Below are 17,275 nucleotides of genomic sequence, written 5' to 3'. Positions count from 1 at the left end.
CAATATTTGTATGTTGAACTTCATAGCAAAGATCCTTGTGGCAATATTTATGTGCTAGACTTCCTGGTGAAGATCCTTGTGGCAATAATTGTACGCCGAACTTCATAGCAAAGATCACTTATGCCCATTGTGGCCATATTTATATGTTAGACTTCTTGGTGAAGATCCTTGCCTCCCATTGAGGAAATAATTGTATCTTGGACTTCCGTTACAAATTTTATTTGTGTGCCTCTAACAGGAGAACAATACGGGGCAGTCGGTGTCTGTAAATATCGTTTGTTAATGATTGTAGATACCCGACCATCTCTGGATGGTCGCTCGGGACTGTGCCTTATGAATGGCCGACCAAGTAGTATCTCTTTTATCCTTTAATTTGGAGGTAGACATATTCTTCTGTAACCCCCCCCCCCCCCCAGAATTACGTCGACGGTGCTCGCAGCGGACGCATGTCCTTCTCATGTCAGTAGAGGTGGGAATATGTCATACTGACTAACAGGGACATACAGTCTAGCATACATAGGCCAAGACCATGCTAGATTTTTTTTTAAATAGAAAAGGCACATGCTTTTTTATAAGCCTATTTAGCTAAAAAGGCTAGGCCACAAGCCATATAAAAAGCTTTTTAAGCCTATCAGGCCGACCTATTTAGATAAATATGAAAACAAAATATTTATTATATTTTATTGTGTACTTTTAGTTAAAACATAAAAATAAAGCTTAGCTATCTTCAAGCAATTATGGGAGTAAGCTGAAAAAATCTTATGAACAATGTGATATGTTGTTTTCATAAGTTCTCTCAAACAAATAGTATCACAAAACGTATGCTAGCATACTAGGTATACTCGAATAAGTCAAAGCAAACAAATATTTAGTCTCATTGATATTTTAATTTGTTAGTCTATTTAAAATTAATTAAATTATTTATTTACAAATGTTCAAATGGCATAGGCTTGCAGGCCAACTAGGCTTTCAAAAAGGCCAGGCTCAGACCTAAAAGTAAGCCTATGATAGGCTACATGCCAGACTTAGGCTTAAAGTATTTTAGAAAGCCAAGTTCATGCTTGGCAAAGTCTAGCTCGACTCAGCTTATTCCAACCCCTACATGTCAGTGTTGATCGTGTTTGATTTCCTTCACTGCGATATTATCTCCATGCGAATTGGCAAAACCGAGAATCCAGTTAGATGAAAGGGGTCGGGCGAAGGCGTCTTAAATGTCATTTCCTTTCAAGGTTATCAGAAGCACACTACATTTCTTCTCTCCTATTATTTCATAGTGGGGGGGGGGGGTTGCATTCTTTGTTATCATATGCAAGTGAGTTGTTGAACCACTGAAGGTCATAGGGTCTCCACCACCATGGGTGTTTAGATCCAATCGTTGAAGATTCAATTACTTGGTTGTGCTAGATCAGAAGCTATCGCAGGGAATCCATCTGCGTGGTATCCACTAAGCGTTCTCACCAATGGTGGAGACTATCAAAATCTCTAGCGTTCTCGAATGTCGTTGCATATTTTGATCTTCATTCCTTAACTGTTGACTCAATGTCGACCTGTCATACAAAGGAGGCGTTCTAACGACATATCACCGTTGAACTTGATGATGTGGTAAATTTTAATGATGATGATTTCATGCAGTAGAATGAAATCGGAACATCTTCTGTGTTAACTTTTATACTTTGTATTATTAAGAGTGAATTGATATCAGATTGCATCTTAACTCCGAGAGCCAGTGATAATATGTAATATTATTATTTATTTTTTTAAATAAATAGACTAAGATTAAAAATTTAAGACATCAAACTTAAAAAAAGTCCAAAAAGTTACAAGTCAAAGTTGATACATTTAAAAGAAAATCATATAATAATGAGATGGTTTTAGACAATAAAAAATGATTGTATATCAATAAACAATCAATAAACAATACACAAGGACGATTCCTTTTTTAAACGTAGAAAGAACACCTTCTTCTATGCTACCGATTCTTCGTCCTCAGGTATTCCATTTCCACTCCCACCAACACAAACAAACCCCCAACTCCTCTTTTCATTTCAATATGCAAATCATCACATCACAACTTGCAACTTACTCCTCAAACCAGGTATTCTAAATCAATTTCATTCCTCTTTTTCTTCATCTAGGTTTTCTCTTCTCAACCGTTTCTCTCCCATCGCAATCCAACTCGCCTTTGCTTGGATTCGCAAATCTCGTCATATAATTTCTCAATTTCTCTTTCTTCCATCACAATCATTCATTTCTCTGCTTGTTTTTATGCTCAACTAGGTAACTACCTGAATAACGATGTCGAATTCAGCACCAGAAGATGAAACAACGATTCTTCCCAAATCGAAGAGATTAAAGCATGAAAATGAAGCCGAAGATAAGCTTAGTGATTTACCAGATTGCGTTATTCTCCACATATTATCGTTTTTGAACGCAAAAGAAGTAGTTCGAACTTGCATTTTGTCCACGAGATTGAAGAATCTTTGGAAACGTGTTCCTACTCTTGTATTGCATTCTACTGATTTTTCTACTTTCAAGAGTTTTACCAAATTCGTTTCTAAGATTTTGTCGCTTCGCGACGGTTCTATTGCGCTGCAAACTCTTGATTTTGAACGTGTAGGTAGTATTGAGCCTCACCTACTTAAGAGGATTGTGAACTATGCTTTTGCTAGGAATGTTCAGCGATTTGGAATGTCTGTGAAAGGTGATATTTGTCATATTCTGCCTTGTATTTCTTCGTGTCGGACTTTGACGTCTCTTAAGCTTTCGGTTTCACCTAAAGGGAGACATAATTATGGGAGAACGTTGTTTCCGAAATCTTTGGATTTGCCAGCTTTAACAAGCTTGCATCTTGGGAATTTTGCATTTTGCGCTAGTGAGAAAGGCCGAACAGAGCCCTTTTCGGGTTTTAAGAAGTTGAATAGTTTGGTAATTGATAACTGTACGGTGAAAGATGCGCAAATTCTTTGCATATTAAGTGAGACACTTGTCAATTTGACTATGCGTAATCATTCTTCGGACGTTTATAAAATTGAACTGGCTGCTCCAAGTCTTTGCATGTTTGCTTTTAGCGGCACTCCTTATCAGAAACTTTGCGGAAGCAACCTTTCTTCTGTTAAAGAGGTAAATATTGATGCAGAAATGTTGTCAAACTACACAGAGCCTCCTTTGGTTTTACTTAGCTGGCTGCTAGAGCTTGCTAATATCAAATCATTGACGGTCTCTGCAAGTACTCTTCAGGTATCTTAACTGGGAATGTTGTGGCTTTATTTGTACTTTCTTCACATGATTTTTTTTTTGTTTTGTTTCTAACTTTTGTCAATTGTCTTGCCTCAAACTAGTACGAACTCACCCTCATCCCTTATTCCTCAGGTTCTCTCGCTAATTCCTGATTTATTGAAGGATAAGCTCACTTCCTTGTGTAACTTGAAGTCACTTAAAGTACAAATGAAACCACTTTCATATGGATTATCCATGACACTGAGAACTGCCAAATTACAGAAAGAATCTAAAGCAGGATCCGAACCATCTTCATCTATACCTGATGGAATAGTGGACTTTTTGATTCAAAACTCACCTTCGGCAGAAGTTGACATCATAGATTGCTCAAGGTGAGTTGTGCATTCAACTCTTTAAACAGAGATTCTTATAACTGGTTTGGTTTTTGCTTCCTTCTTTGTTTCTATTTCCCTATGAGTCTCTGGTTATAACTAATAATCTGTGGATGAATTATGAGTCCTTGGGTAGACTGTAGAGAAATAAGTTGCATGTACATACTAAGAAGATTGTATCTAGCATAACTTGATAGAGATATAGCATACCATTCATTCAATCTAATATTCGTATGAACCGGATATAACACATTTTATCTGTTGTATTTGTTAGAAGTTAGTTAGTTCAGGTACATACTGTGAAGTTGTTAGTTTTGGTTAGAAAGTTAGATTCTCTAAGAACCTTGTATGAATAAGAGCTCAGTGCTCTCCTAAGCTTAATAAATAAGAATCAGCAATCTCTGGACACTAAATTCTTTCTCGCTCTGTATGTGTGTTTGTGTGTGTATGTATGTTCATATACACATATTTACATATAGATGTATATATCCACCGCTAAAATGGTACCAAGATCTTGCAATGCCTGATTCATGGAGATCTATGTTTTCCTGCCACATTCTCTACCACCGCTGGCAGAGGTATATTCATCCCGCTTACTGCTGAAAGCGGGCCCACTTGCGGATTTACAACTGCCTAAGTTAATCACATTAATAAACTCAACTTACTTTCATCTCCTACAAATCATGCTCTCAAGTTTCTTTGATAAACTCAGCTTCTTTGAATTACATTGTATCCACAGTCTTCTACCTTACTTTCATTTCGGCACAGTAGGCTTTACACCCAAATTCTAATGTTTTATTTTATGTACTCTAACTTCATATTATTTCAGTATCCAATGATAATTGCGGGGTGTTTTGTGTTTCATGTTGTATGGGAGAATCTCAAAAGCTACCTTCACATTCATCTCCCTCAACTTATTCTTGGCCTCTTGAATTACTTTTATGTGGTTTTAGGGACCATGCCCTGTGCAGTTCTCAATGAGCCATACTTGTTATGTGTAATTTATTGATATAGTATCTAGTAACTTCACGTGAATTTATTTCTTCAAAAAAGGTCTGAAACTTTGTCGGTTTCCAAGCTACATAGAACTTTTATTGCGCTGCAACCAAATAAGAAAATCAAAGCCTTGAAAACTCACTTGGAACCGTGCCTTTCACACTGCCATTTATCTCAATAATAAGCTACCTTTTTATCCCCTGAAGTGCCCCAAATTCCCTTACAAACACTGTTCTGCAAAACTCCAAATTGTATATTTCTTAAGGTCTTTGGCCAGGCTTGTTTCCCTTTGTTAAGAGTTTAGACATTATAAGTTACAACTCTAATAAACTGCAATATTGGTCCATTGTGTACTTTTTTTGGGCCAAGTCCACATCTGTTTCCCCAAAAAAAAAAGTCTCCATCAAGTCAGTTCTCTCTGTTCAAATCAATACCTATGGGTGTCATTCCCACAGCATGTACTCCCGTGTTAGATGTGCAGTCCTTCTCACGTTCCTCTCGGACCTTGGTTTTCTTGCAGCATGCATCAAAACCTCTACTTCCTCTTCTTCTCAATCTGTCTCTGCATCTACTCTACAGCCCTCACATTCTGTTCTTTACCTTCTATTGCCTTGAGTACCACTGATCCCAACTGCCCTGTTTCTTGTCCTACTTACTTTGTCTTCTCCCCTGCCTACTCATCAATCATCATGTGCAAGCAGTAAGCACAGTCCAAGTTTGGCATTGTAAAGCCTGAACTTCTCCCTGATTATTGCTTACTGCCTCTGAACCTACCTTTGTTAAGTTGACCATGCCCTCTTCCAAGTTGGGAGTTGCGCGTTGCTTTGCTTGCATGTTCATACTTTTTCTTATGGTTTTGTTTCTAACAAAATAAGGAGCCCAAAATTGTGTGTTCATCAAAAGCTAGATAGGCAAAATGGGGACTGATTATGAAAAGCATAGATGTTTCAATTAGTTGTGAACTTGATAATTGATAGGAACATTATCAATGTTTGCTAGCATATGTGAAAATAATTTGGAGTATCTTTTGCTTATCTATCTTATGATAATGTGATGATTAACAAATAATTTAATATTATAAACTAAAAAGCTTTTCCTCCACCACCATCATCATTGCATGACATCCTCCACCAGTTCAAGAAAATTTGGTGTAATTGAAGGAGTGAAGTTGACAGCTTGTATCTATTATAATTTTGTTTAATGGATGGGTTTGGGAATGTAGGTATCGGAACACAAAATGCAATTATATATGAAGTCAAAATGCACTTCTCTTTTTTTAACATTTAGGCAGAACCTTAGAGGTAGATATTAATATACATTTTCTTTTAGTTGCAAAATAATGAAGTTGAGCTGATGTGAAGTTGTGGATGTTACTTTCTGAACAATCTTTTCATATTCTAGGGGTTTTTTCAAGTTTGGTAATGTTGGGGAGTTTTTCAAGTTTGTTAATGTTAGGAGACACACATCGAATGATATATGACCTGAATATGTGCTTATAAGTAGAAACAATCCTCACCTTACATGTCAATTTTGTAAGGTTTGTCTAGGCCCAATCACAATTTTAAGATGATATCAAAGCCTGGTTCAAGATTCGTTGGGCCACATTTATCAATTTACTATTAGACCATCCATCAATCCATTTATATCCACACACGTCTAATAGTTTTGAGTGTTTGAGGGTGTGTTAAGAGTGCCACATCAAATGATATATGGGCTGAACATATGTTTATAAGTGGGGGCAACCCTCACCTTACAAACCGGTTTTGTAAGGTTGAGTTAAGTCCGGCTCCAATTTTATGAGGTAATATAATGGATAGATGTCAACGGCAATACTTTATACTAACTAGGGATTTGTATATATGTTGTTTGTATCTAGGTTTGGCAGCTCCATTGACCATCTGCCTCCATTTCCCGGGTCTTCCATTTTTCCTCAATTTCTTCAGCCATCTTCCCGCGAGGTATACTCTTTTTGCTTAAATTCTTATTAATGTATAGTTGATATTACCGTTGTTAATATATAATTTTTTTTTTTGGTTTTGTGATGAATGCTCCATAGAATATATGTTCAAATCTGTATTGGATATGATTGTTTGTTTTATTATCAGTATTATTATTATTATTATTATTATTATTATTATTATTATTATTATTATTATTATTATTATTATTATTATTATTATTATTATTATAGGTTTTATGCATACTCCAGATAATTGAACAAAACATGTTGCATATTCCAGTCTGTTGTGGATGACCTGCGCCAGCGGATACAACAGTTAGAGCAAGCGGTATTGCAAGTGCAGCTGTATATTCAACTGGCCCATGAAGAGATATCTCGGGAAAGGGACGAAATGTCTGCCATCCAAGGGCATATGACAATGCTGTCAAAGACCCTTGCCGCCCTGAAGCGGCAGATGCAGACTATGGGACTGTGGCAATAATGTCAAGACCACCAGAAATGAGTTTTTCTACCAGAAATGAGTTTTTCTACTAGGTTCTTTGACACCAAAATGTATACATAAAATTATGACCCATCAAGTTAGTTTTTGCATAAATTTTATTAAATATTTGCTTTATAGAGGCTATTTTTGATTTTAAAAAATATCACATTAGTCCTTTCCATTTCCATTCAAGTGTTAGTTAGTAGTTGACGTTGCAAAAGATGTGTAACACAAAAATCACCCACTAAAATGTTTTTTTGGTTAACTGGATTTATGCTCATCTTCTTCATAAGCAAGGCGGGAGATTATATACCCACCACTGTTTCAGAATCACCCAAATCATTTCATCAAATCAAAAAGATATTCAAAGAATTATTCTTTTCTCAATTCTGTGCATCAATCTTTATTCTAGTAAGAATCATTATCTTGTTTATTGATTTCTGCACAGTTTTTGGAGTTATTTCCATATATATCAAAAGAAAGGATCCTAACCCCTCCAAACCCGAAAGAAGTGAAAAGAGTTAGGTGGTCGGAACAAGACCATTTTTAGATGGGCAAATGCAAATCTATACCGAGTTGCTTGAGGAGTCCTCATCACACACATACAAGATTTACAACTTAATAGTAGAGTTTAAAGTTACTATTGTAAAACAATTTTATTCATACAATCAATCAAAATATTTATATTTGTTACGTTATTTTAGTATTTTAATTTTTTTTATATTTGTGATGTTATTTTAGTATTTTAAAAATAAAAATGTAATTTATTGTGATTTGATATTTTACATCCTTTTCCTCTTTAAGACTAAATAAATATGGCGCCTAATGTATTATATTATCCCCCAAAATAGGGACAAGTGCAGGGGCAGAGTGTGGTCCTTGATAGGAAGGGGTATTTTATTGAAACATATTTGTTGGGGGGTAAGGATTGGCTGCCTTTGAGTCTTTCTATCTCTACATAACATTTTCTCTCATCCCATTTTTCATATTTTATGCAATTTCTCTTTCAACAAAATGGTTAAAATCAACTAAGGGTGTGTTTGGTTCGAGGTAGAGCGAGGGGAGGGGAGGAAATATTTAAAATGAAATGTGTTTGGTTCAATTTTTAGGAGGGGAGAGGAGGGGAGAGGAGCAAAATCCCTCCAAATAACATTTTTTGCGGTCCCCCGAATCGGAGGGATTCGGAGGGAACGGGAGGGGATCTGAGTTTTAATATTAATTAAATTAATATATTTACTAAAATACCCTCAATTTTATTTTATTATTTTAAAAATGTTATTTTCTTTCATGTTTTTACTTTTCTTTTTATGATTTTTCTTTATTGCTTTCATCAACTTATTATAATTATTCTTCACCTTCAAATTATTTTTTATTTTTTTATTTAATAAAAATTATAACTATTATAATTTTTTGTTTTTTATTTTAATTTATTTTATGTATTCAAAAGTTGTTATCAATGCATTGTTTATTTTGTGTTGAGAGTTATAATACGAATCAAGTGTACTCAATTTTTTTAATATTATGCGATAAGTTATGACTTTTTAATCACTCAGTTATACAAATATTATTTCCAAGAAAATATTTATGAAATTTTTACAATTGAATATTATATCACTTATATAAAATTACAAGGATAAAATTGTAAATTATTCTTAAAATCTCTCCCCTCCCCTCGTTTGAACCAAACATATATATAATTACAAAAAATCTCTCTCCTCCCCTTCCCTCCATTAAATCCCATCCCCTCCCCCTCATTTGAACCAAACAGACCCCTAAAGTTACCACGCCTTTACTGCCATAAAGGCAGCTACGCCGAATTTTCAAAGTTTTACTATGAGAAAGAATTTATATTTTTTTATTACAAAATGTACACTATCTTTCTCTATTTTAGAATTTTTTTAGAGCATGAATATGAAAATATTTTTTAGAATTTTTATTGATGATTTCCATATATATTATTTTAATTTCTTCTTAAAAAATATAAACCAAAGAAATATTTATAAGAAATGATTAATCAATTTGATACAACAATTTTTATTCACAATAAATATATAAAATAATGTATAAAAATAGGTGGTATTTAGCTATTTTTTAATAATATTTTATTCTTAATGTTGATCAGGTAACTTAAATACAAATTAATCGTGGAACAAAAAAGATATAAAAATTCTTCAATCATTTTTACTGGTTATTGTCATAATTATTTCGTCAACCAATTAACTAGTTTAAATAATATCGGCTCAGTTGTAAAATAATATCTAATATTATAAGAACTTTTAAATAAATTCCATTGAGACCTTGACAGACCAACTTTGTGTAAAATTTATTTGGCTCATATTATAAGATCTTCAATGACTATTTTCACTTTTTTTTTTAATAAAAAAGTTTAGCTGCAAAACTCATGCTCTAAACTATGAAAACTGGAGAATTGTAGGTGCATGCTAATCCAAATAACTTTGCAGATTTTTCTTTATCATTTGAATGATACTTACGAAATTTTTTTCACACCTTTAATATATCTTAATTAGATTACAATTCTAAAGGGATGTAAACGAAAATTACAAATTACAAATTTTCTCTTTCAATATAGAAAGTGGTTTGATACCTCCACACCATACAAAACTCTGTATACGTATGGTTTAAAACAAATCTATAACCATGTTAAAAAAAATTGTATTGCTAGCATTGTTTAAAAGATTTTAGCCAATATTGCTAGCATTATCATCCCTTGTTTTGTTGTCATTACACAATAAATATTCTTAAACTCAACCAAGATTCTAAACACCATGAGTATGTTTAATGCTTAGGTCTTAAGCTTTGAGACCCCAATTTCACAGCATTCACTCTAGCAGCAAACCGAAGAGAGCAAAGTGACTCGTCAATTGAAGATTGATCAGGTGAGATGTTGACGAACATCAAAGTTTTGGAATCCCCTTCAAGAGATGGCTGTCATCCATATAATATTGATTATGTGAGCATTAAATAACAAGTAAAACCATATTGAAAAGTGATAAAATTAATAAGAGTAGACAGATCAATTCATTAATACTGCAAAATTATACGAGTTCTGCTATACCTGGAGTAGGTGTGTGAGTTTTGAATCCCTAAAAGGTACATGATCTTCTTTCTTTGCCAAAGCAAATATAACATTGCTCAAAGAGGAGAGACTTTGGTTAATAGCCTGAATATGATAACAATGAAATTAACTAGTTTATTAAAGGTTGAATCACTCCCCAAGAGCTCAAAGATCATAATGATGCAAGTCAAATAGAAACCTGAGCTTCCTTCAAACGGTCCCCAGTAGCTCCACTCCTTGAAAGTCTTTCACTTCCCGCCAAATCAATAAGGTTTAAGACACCTTGTACTTGTTGTTCAGTGTTCTTCAAAATTGAAATAAGTGGATTATGAAATAAATAATTAGGCTTAAGTTGTTACAAAAAATTTGTGAAAAAATGTACCTCATTTATACCACATATTCGCAGAGTAACGACAAAGTGGCTTCTAGATGATTGTTCATTCATTTGCGTTCTTCCCATTGACCTAATGACCAAAGAGGGTAACAATTTCATCTTTTCATATTTCATAAATAAACTCAAGCTATATTTATATTCTAGTAGTGACCAAGTACAAGAGCATATTGTGTTTTATAAGAAAAATAAACTCGATAACTTCAAAAAGTGATCTGTTAAAAGGAAATAATATTCATGAAAATGTTGATTCCTTAGGATGAAAAGATGCATTCATTCATCTACAATGTTGAAGGGTCCTAATATAGACCAAACACAATAATACCTGATTTGGGCAGCCTTTTGCAAAAGGGAGGAAATTTCAGCAGGACTACAAACATCGACAATTGTGAGGTCCAAAACATGCGTGTTTCCATTTTTGTCATGTCTAATAGAATATTGTTTTCCGTGAACGCTATTTTCTGCTCGTGTTTGGTCAAACCCACTTGACCGATTTGATAACAAATCTTTGATGGTCTCGTTATATATTTCCAATACTGATACCTAGAAATATGAATACAGAAACCGGGTTAAGCTAACATTTATGTGACAATATGAAAATCTGAATGTAGTATACCAACCTGCATTTTGTAATTCCAGCCCTGGTCTTTAAGAGACTGACTTGTCTGGAATATTTGTTCTAAAGAAAGTGGAATCATTCCTTTCAGATCTGGAGCGTCAGGTCTACCCACCATTGTGTAGGTTTTTCCTGAACCCGTCTGTCCATAAGCAAAAATGCATACCTAGAATAACAAACAGTGATCTCTCTTAGATCATAATTTATACCCAACACAAAACAACAGGAAAACGTAATGACAGATAAATGTTTTTTCAAGAAATAAACTGAATTCCTTGCTGTCCAAAGCCATGTCTAAGATATCAAACACAAGAAAGTTGGAGGTATTCAAATAAAGTCTACTATTTAAACAAAATATCATGCCAAGGTTCATAGGAAATCGGAAATATAAACAAATCTAAAGACTGTGTACTTTAAATGTTGATGGTAGAGCTTTTTATAAATGTAAGGCTTTTGAAGATAGAAATGCAGGCCACATTAACATAATAAAATTAAAGTAATTGATGATCATATCAACAATCATGTTATACATTAAATCAATAAATTACTACTACATATTCAATAATCATATAATTTAGACGTGCTACAAGTGACAACTGACAAGAGCACTCAAACTGTTTTTTGTAGGATCTCAAATATAATATGCGTGACATTATGAATCAAAAGGAGGCAATATTGAAATACCTTGTAACCATCAAGCGCACTTTGCACCAGTTGTGATATTTCAGTGAAAACATCATGCTGAGAGGCATCATGATTAAACACCTTGTCAAATGTAAAAAGGTGTTTCTGTCCTGCTAATTGTTGAAGGACTAAATTGTGATATTTGACTAAGCATAAAATTACATTAAACATGTAGAAAACAATAGGACTGGAGTAGGGGTAAATATGTGTTGTACCATTTTGACCTAACTCAATGCCCCGGCCAAGCATTTCTATTGACGTTGGATAAGAAACAACCATGTCTGTTTCGGAACGATCCTCCCGTAGTAAAGGACGCACACGACAAAACACACGAATATTTCCTTTCAGCTCCTAGAAATAGAAATAACTTGATGTCTTAGCTCAATAATGTCTTACCGTTAAAAAGAAGATTTAGATAATCTAAAAAGTAAAAAGAAAGGAACACTACCAATATAGTGTTGTGCAGTTTTTTTCTTAACTTTTCCCCTTCAACTATTTGAAATTCTTTATCTGCCAACTGATCTTGTAGTTCACGAATGATACTTTGTTTCTCTTCAAACATTTCTTTTGTTTTCAAAGCAGATAAATCAGCCATCTAGCCAGAAAGAAAATATAAGTTAGTGTCAGTTTTGGACTTCTAGTTATCATAGATGCACTAATCTTTAAAAGCAAAAATCATCACAAACCATTTAATCATTTATTTTCAAGAAATTTTTAATAATGGTTAATAAGCATTCCGTATTAAAAATAAAACATAATTGGATTACCTCTAGTTTCTCCCTTTCATCGCATAACTTTTTCTCCAGTAAAGTAATTTTCTCCTTTTGAGAGGAACAAGTATTCTGTAAAGAAAACACATTATTGTATAAATCTAATGAACACGAGAGTGCACAAATAATTAAAAAAAAATGATATTATCAAATACGATGACAAAATAAAACAACCAACCTCTAGTGCCTCTGTTTTACTTGCCAATTTATCCAATTTTGAAAATGTTTCATATTTAAATTTTATGTATTTTTCTCGTTCTAACATTATAGCATTTAGTTGTCCTTGTAGGCGATCACGATCATCCATTATTTTTTTAAGTTCTTCACGGAGACATATAACTTCGTTTGCTAACATTTCTTTCTTCTTTATAGCTTCACTGTGTGAATCCTGAAAGAGAAAAAAACGGAGCAATGCAACACATAAAAATAAGAGGCTTGCAACAAAAATGGGTAAAGGGGATTGAATACAAAATGATAGCAATATTGGTCATCTCCTCTCCGTAATAATATTACTTGTGCGAATTATTAAACAAATCGAATTCAGGGCTTGAAAAGGAGAACTAGCAATGAATATACAAACTAGCAATGCCTAGCATTTTCCAGCTATTCCCGTCTATTCATTCTTTAACAAAGCAGCGAAAGGTTTACCACCTACATTTTCTTGATTTGGAGGGTTTTAAAATGTTGATGCCATAGAACAAATTGGAAGTTTGAAACGACTTACTTTAAGAGATTTCAATCGATCCTGCAATTCCTTATTAAGATCTTTTGTAGCATTAAGGCTCTCAACAATGATTGTTTTCTCCGTGTCAAGTCGTCTATAAGCCTCATTAGCTGATTTAAGATCTAATTGAAGATTACTATTGCACTGTTGTAGTTTCATTTTATCATCAATTGCTACCTAGTTGTCAACCCACCAAAAATCACACCATCAGGTAACATATAAACATCACTTGAGAGATATATCACTATGCTAGCATAGAAACTTACCAACTTTTCCGACTTTTCCTTTGCATTTATCTCTTCTAAGGAAGAAATCATGTTTCTCATATTGGATATAGTATCACTCAGCTCCTCAGTCTTATTCTCCATCTCAATCTCTGAGAATATAGCAATGTGTAATGATTAGATAATCATTATCCTGTCTTCAATTCTTTTGTTTGAATCCAAAGATAATAAATACTTTTAGGGATGATGAACAAGATAAAACAAGGTTTCTTAATCATTTACAAATCTTTACTATTTACACAATCCCTACATAACTTTAATCAGTAACTCTCTTCATCTTAATTCATTCACAATCTTAATCCATTCACAATTTCTAGTAACACATTATACAATAATGAATATCAGCCTTTTTTCCCCTAACCCACATAAGTAGGGAGAGACAGAAAATGCAGCAACCTAGTCGTCAATCATAATTTAGGTATTTTGAAAGAAAACATCTCAACACAATTTCATCAACCGCAAAAGACAGAAGCAAGGAAATACCGGTATCACAGCACTTTTTAACAGCAGACTCTACTTCAGAATGAAGTTTTTCATTTTCATTGAAGCACCATCGAACACAAAGCTTAAGCCGCTTAATAAGATCCACCATTTGATCCATTTTTTTCTGCACAAAAAAAAAACATTCAAAACCCAAATAAGCTCCATAAACAAAAACAATTTTCTTAAATTAAAGATCAGATAAGAAAAGTTAAGTAAAATCACAAAACCTTGTAATCAAGGGGAGTCATCCCCTTTTTCATCTTCTCATTGAGCAATGCCTCTACATCCTCTTTTGTGAACTCAATCGTGTTAGATTCCATTCCCTCTGTGTTACTGGTACTGGCATTGTTCACCACCGCAGTTAAAGGCGCCCTGGCTCTTCCCATCTTTTCACCTTCAATTTCTTCAGCACTATCCTTTTTCTAAAACCAGAAACAGTTAAAAACACTCTTCAATCCGCAAACCGAATAATTCAGCGCTTGAGTTGAAAATAAAAAATTGAGAAATGGCTTACATCGGGGTGATTCCGCGGAGGCCTATTCTGGTTCCGAGGAGCCATCTGTAAAATTCTTTAAGCGTATATATTCAAAAATCAAAATTAAGCTTATGGATTTGTAATTGGGGAGAATTTCTTAGAAGTTCAATTATTCTTTAAATTGAATATGATTCATCAATTATATAATCTACATAAAGAATTACAGAAGAATCATAACGAAATGAGGAATCAAGAGATGCAGTAACGGTATCGTACCTTCTATCGGAGCGAGGGGAACGACGGGGCCGCCGTTGGAGAACTGAGGATGACGAGCACTTAGGGTTAATAGAGGTGGAATCAGAAGAGACGGGAGTGTGAATTTGGGGATTGTGACTTCAATAATGCTGCAGTGTTTTTCGAAATGGGATTTTGAATCCAACGGTCTTTTTTTATATTAAAAGTTTTAAAATTTCATTATTTACGAAAATGACGCTAAATAGTTGTATTATCAATTTTTTTTTTTTTTCTTTCAAATGATTGTATTATTAATTAAACTTAATATTGGTATAGATACTATTCATCAAAATACCCTTTTTTTTCGTGTCTTGAGTTTTATAATTTTATAGATTTTGGTGATTAAATATGCCACGTAACCTGCCATGCGTGTAAAACATGGCCACATCAGACGCCACACACACTATTTAACGTTCATTTTCATCAAATTCACGCAAATGACTAATGTGCCACCTTTTTAATAGATAAGGAGTCTATTCGAACATTTTAAAAATTAAGGGACCAAAATGGACCCCGAAGTAAAGTTAAGGACAAAAAATGATATTTTGCCAAAAATTTAAATACTATCTTTAATACTAATATTTTATCTTTATTTATTTTTTAATTTTTGTTTCAATTTAGTTTAGCTCTTCATTTTTTTTGATTTCCATGGTTATCATGACTTGCACTCTTCTTTCTCAGTATACTTGCCTTTTTTCTCATTTTCAAAATAAATTTTTCTATACTTTACCTTTTGTATTATAGTTTTTTTTTCTTAATCCTTTCCTTTGTTTTTATTTTTATATTTTACTAATGTGATTTTAGAGTTTATTTCCTCATACATTATTTCTTTAATAATATATGTCTTATCTTTGATTTTCAGTTTTCAATTTTATTAAATATTAACAATTAATTTTTCAATCTAAAAAGTTAATACCAATATATTTTAAAATATTTATTAATAATAATTAAATTAAATTTATTCGTGGATCGCACGGGTGAACGTCTAGTTATATTTAATACTGGTACAGAGATTCCTACTCTTGATAAAAAAAATTTAAATACTATCTTTGATACTAATATTTTATCTTTATTTATTTTTGAATTTTTGTTTCAATTTAGTTTAATACATTTAGGCAGTGTTTTAAAAACCGGATCGATCATCAAACCAGTGAAGGTACTGGGTCACTGGTTCATTGGTTGAACCATTGGGTCATTAGTCGAACCACATTATTAAATTGAATTAAACCGGATAACTTGGTTGAATAAACCGGTCTCTATTGCAATACTATATATTTATTAAATCGGTCGAACCGAATGACTTAGTCTCTAAAAAATATCACAACACCTATAAAATTTTACAATTTTAAAATATCATAATTTCACATGTTTATTTTTTACATTCAAATTCTAAATATAATTAAAGGAAGTGCACTGTCATTGTAAATTTTTTTACACGGTCAGTGCATCACAACCCTTAAAAATAAATACTTTATATTTAATTTAAAGAAAAAGTCAAAATTTAATAAAATTTAACGGTTTGGATTTCACTGACAGTGTAAAACTCTTTTACATTGTCAGTGAATTTCCATTAAATCCTATAATCATCACTCACAACAAAATAATACAAAATATAAATTTAAATAATTTTTAAACTAAGATTAATTGCAAACAGAGAAAAGTTGTTCCAAATAAGGTTTGAATAAATTCTAATTATACTTTAATTATATCTTTTTATAAAAAAATCATGAAAACGGTGTCGTTTTGTGTGGAAAAAAAAGTATGCATTTGAACCACCGGTTTTTCAAAACCGCAGGTTCACCGGATTTTTCCGGTTTTGGGCGGTTCTCACCGGTTCAATAACATATCTGGTCTAGCAATCAGACCAGACCGGTGACCCTTCCGGTTCCTTGTCTGACCGGTCTGATCGCCCGGTTCGTTCCGATTTTTAAAACATTGCATTTAGGGATGACGATTTGACCTACTTCACAATTTGTTGTTTCTGGATAAAAAATATTCTCAAATCTTTAGATGCTACAAGCAAATTTTAGAATATAGGGAGTCACCGACTTTCTGAACAACGATTTTAACCTAGTACACCAGCAAAATTTAGAGTTCTTGGTTGATATGATGCTAAGAAATGAAGAGAATCCATAATACGCTCCACCGAGGGACAGCACTCTATGGGACACACCCACCCGGGGCAACCAAACCACCACACCAAAGTCATTCTCTGATGGCACTGATGCGCCACAGGGAGAGGCCCTGAGATCACTAGCTCGCAACCGATATCAAGGACATATGACTCTTTCGCCCGATTATGAAGGAACGAGTGGCAGTCATACTCCTCCCGAGGTTTTGTTGAGTGCCAGAAAGTCGTTATTTTGTGTGTGTAAATAGTGGCACTTATCGATACTTTTTGTTAATACCGTTGAATAATTCCCCGTTTTGTGC

General features: G+C 33.5%; 2 protein-coding genes across 7 annotated transcripts; one reads left to right on the top strand and one right to left on the bottom strand.

Moving 5' to 3' along the window:
- The first annotated feature begins 1,906 nt into the window (after positions 1-1,906).
- Positions 1,907-7,635, top strand: LOC131602779 (F-box/LRR-repeat protein At4g14103-like). 4 transcript variants are annotated; one of them, XM_058874965.1, is made up of 5 exons: positions 1,907-2,095; positions 2,278-3,120; positions 3,370-3,608; positions 6,481-6,562; positions 6,845-7,635. In XM_058874965.1, the coding sequence occupies exons 2-5, from the start codon at positions 2,296-2,298 to the stop codon at positions 7,043-7,045; spliced, it is 1,347 nt and encodes a 448-aa protein (XP_058730948.1). In that variant the 5' UTR covers positions 1,907-2,095; positions 2,278-2,295; the 3' UTR covers positions 7,046-7,635. The 4 variants fall into 4 exon arrangements, with proteins under 4 accessions (XP_058730948.1, XP_058730946.1, XP_058730950.1 ...); XM_058874963.1 differs by having other exon boundaries at positions 2,278-3,237; positions 6,845-7,630; XM_058874967.1 differs by having other exon boundaries at positions 2,278-3,237; positions 6,814-6,998.
- Positions 7,636-9,542: 1,907 nt separating this feature from the next.
- On the bottom strand, positions 9,543-14,964 carry LOC131607551 (kinesin-like protein KIN-14D). 3 transcript variants are annotated; one of them, XM_058879544.1, is made up of 17 exons: positions 14,825-14,964; positions 14,588-14,642; positions 14,301-14,495; positions 14,074-14,197; positions 13,573-13,682; positions 13,307-13,483; positions 12,761-12,970; positions 12,580-12,654; positions 12,261-12,407; positions 12,028-12,163; positions 11,813-11,925; positions 11,133-11,294; positions 10,838-11,055; positions 10,504-10,585; positions 10,321-10,425; positions 10,122-10,226; positions 9,543-9,991 (listed from the first exon to the last, which is right to left on the bottom strand). In XM_058879544.1, exons 2-17 carry the CDS (start codon positions 14,630-14,632, stop codon positions 9,842-9,844), a joined length of 2,154 nt encoding a protein of 717 aa, XP_058735527.1. In that variant the 5' UTR covers positions 14,633-14,642; positions 14,825-14,964; the 3' UTR covers positions 9,543-9,841. The 3 variants fall into 3 exon arrangements, with proteins under 3 accessions (XP_058735527.1, XP_058735529.1, XP_058735528.1); XM_058879546.1 differs by having other exon boundaries at positions 11,813-11,922; XM_058879545.1 differs by having other exon boundaries at positions 14,588-14,632; positions 14,825-14,948.
- Between the last annotated feature and the right edge of the window lie 2,311 nt (positions 14,965-17,275).

Source organism: Vicia villosa, linkage group LG5, assembly GCF_029867415.1.
Source record: "Vicia villosa cultivar HV-30 ecotype Madison, WI linkage group LG5, Vvil1.0, whole genome shotgun sequence".
Lineage (NCBI taxonomy): Eukaryota > Viridiplantae > Streptophyta > Magnoliopsida > Fabales > Fabaceae > Vicia > Vicia villosa.
The sequence above is the reverse complement of the archived record's forward strand: the minus strand, read 5'-3'. Positions and strand labels throughout refer to the sequence as shown.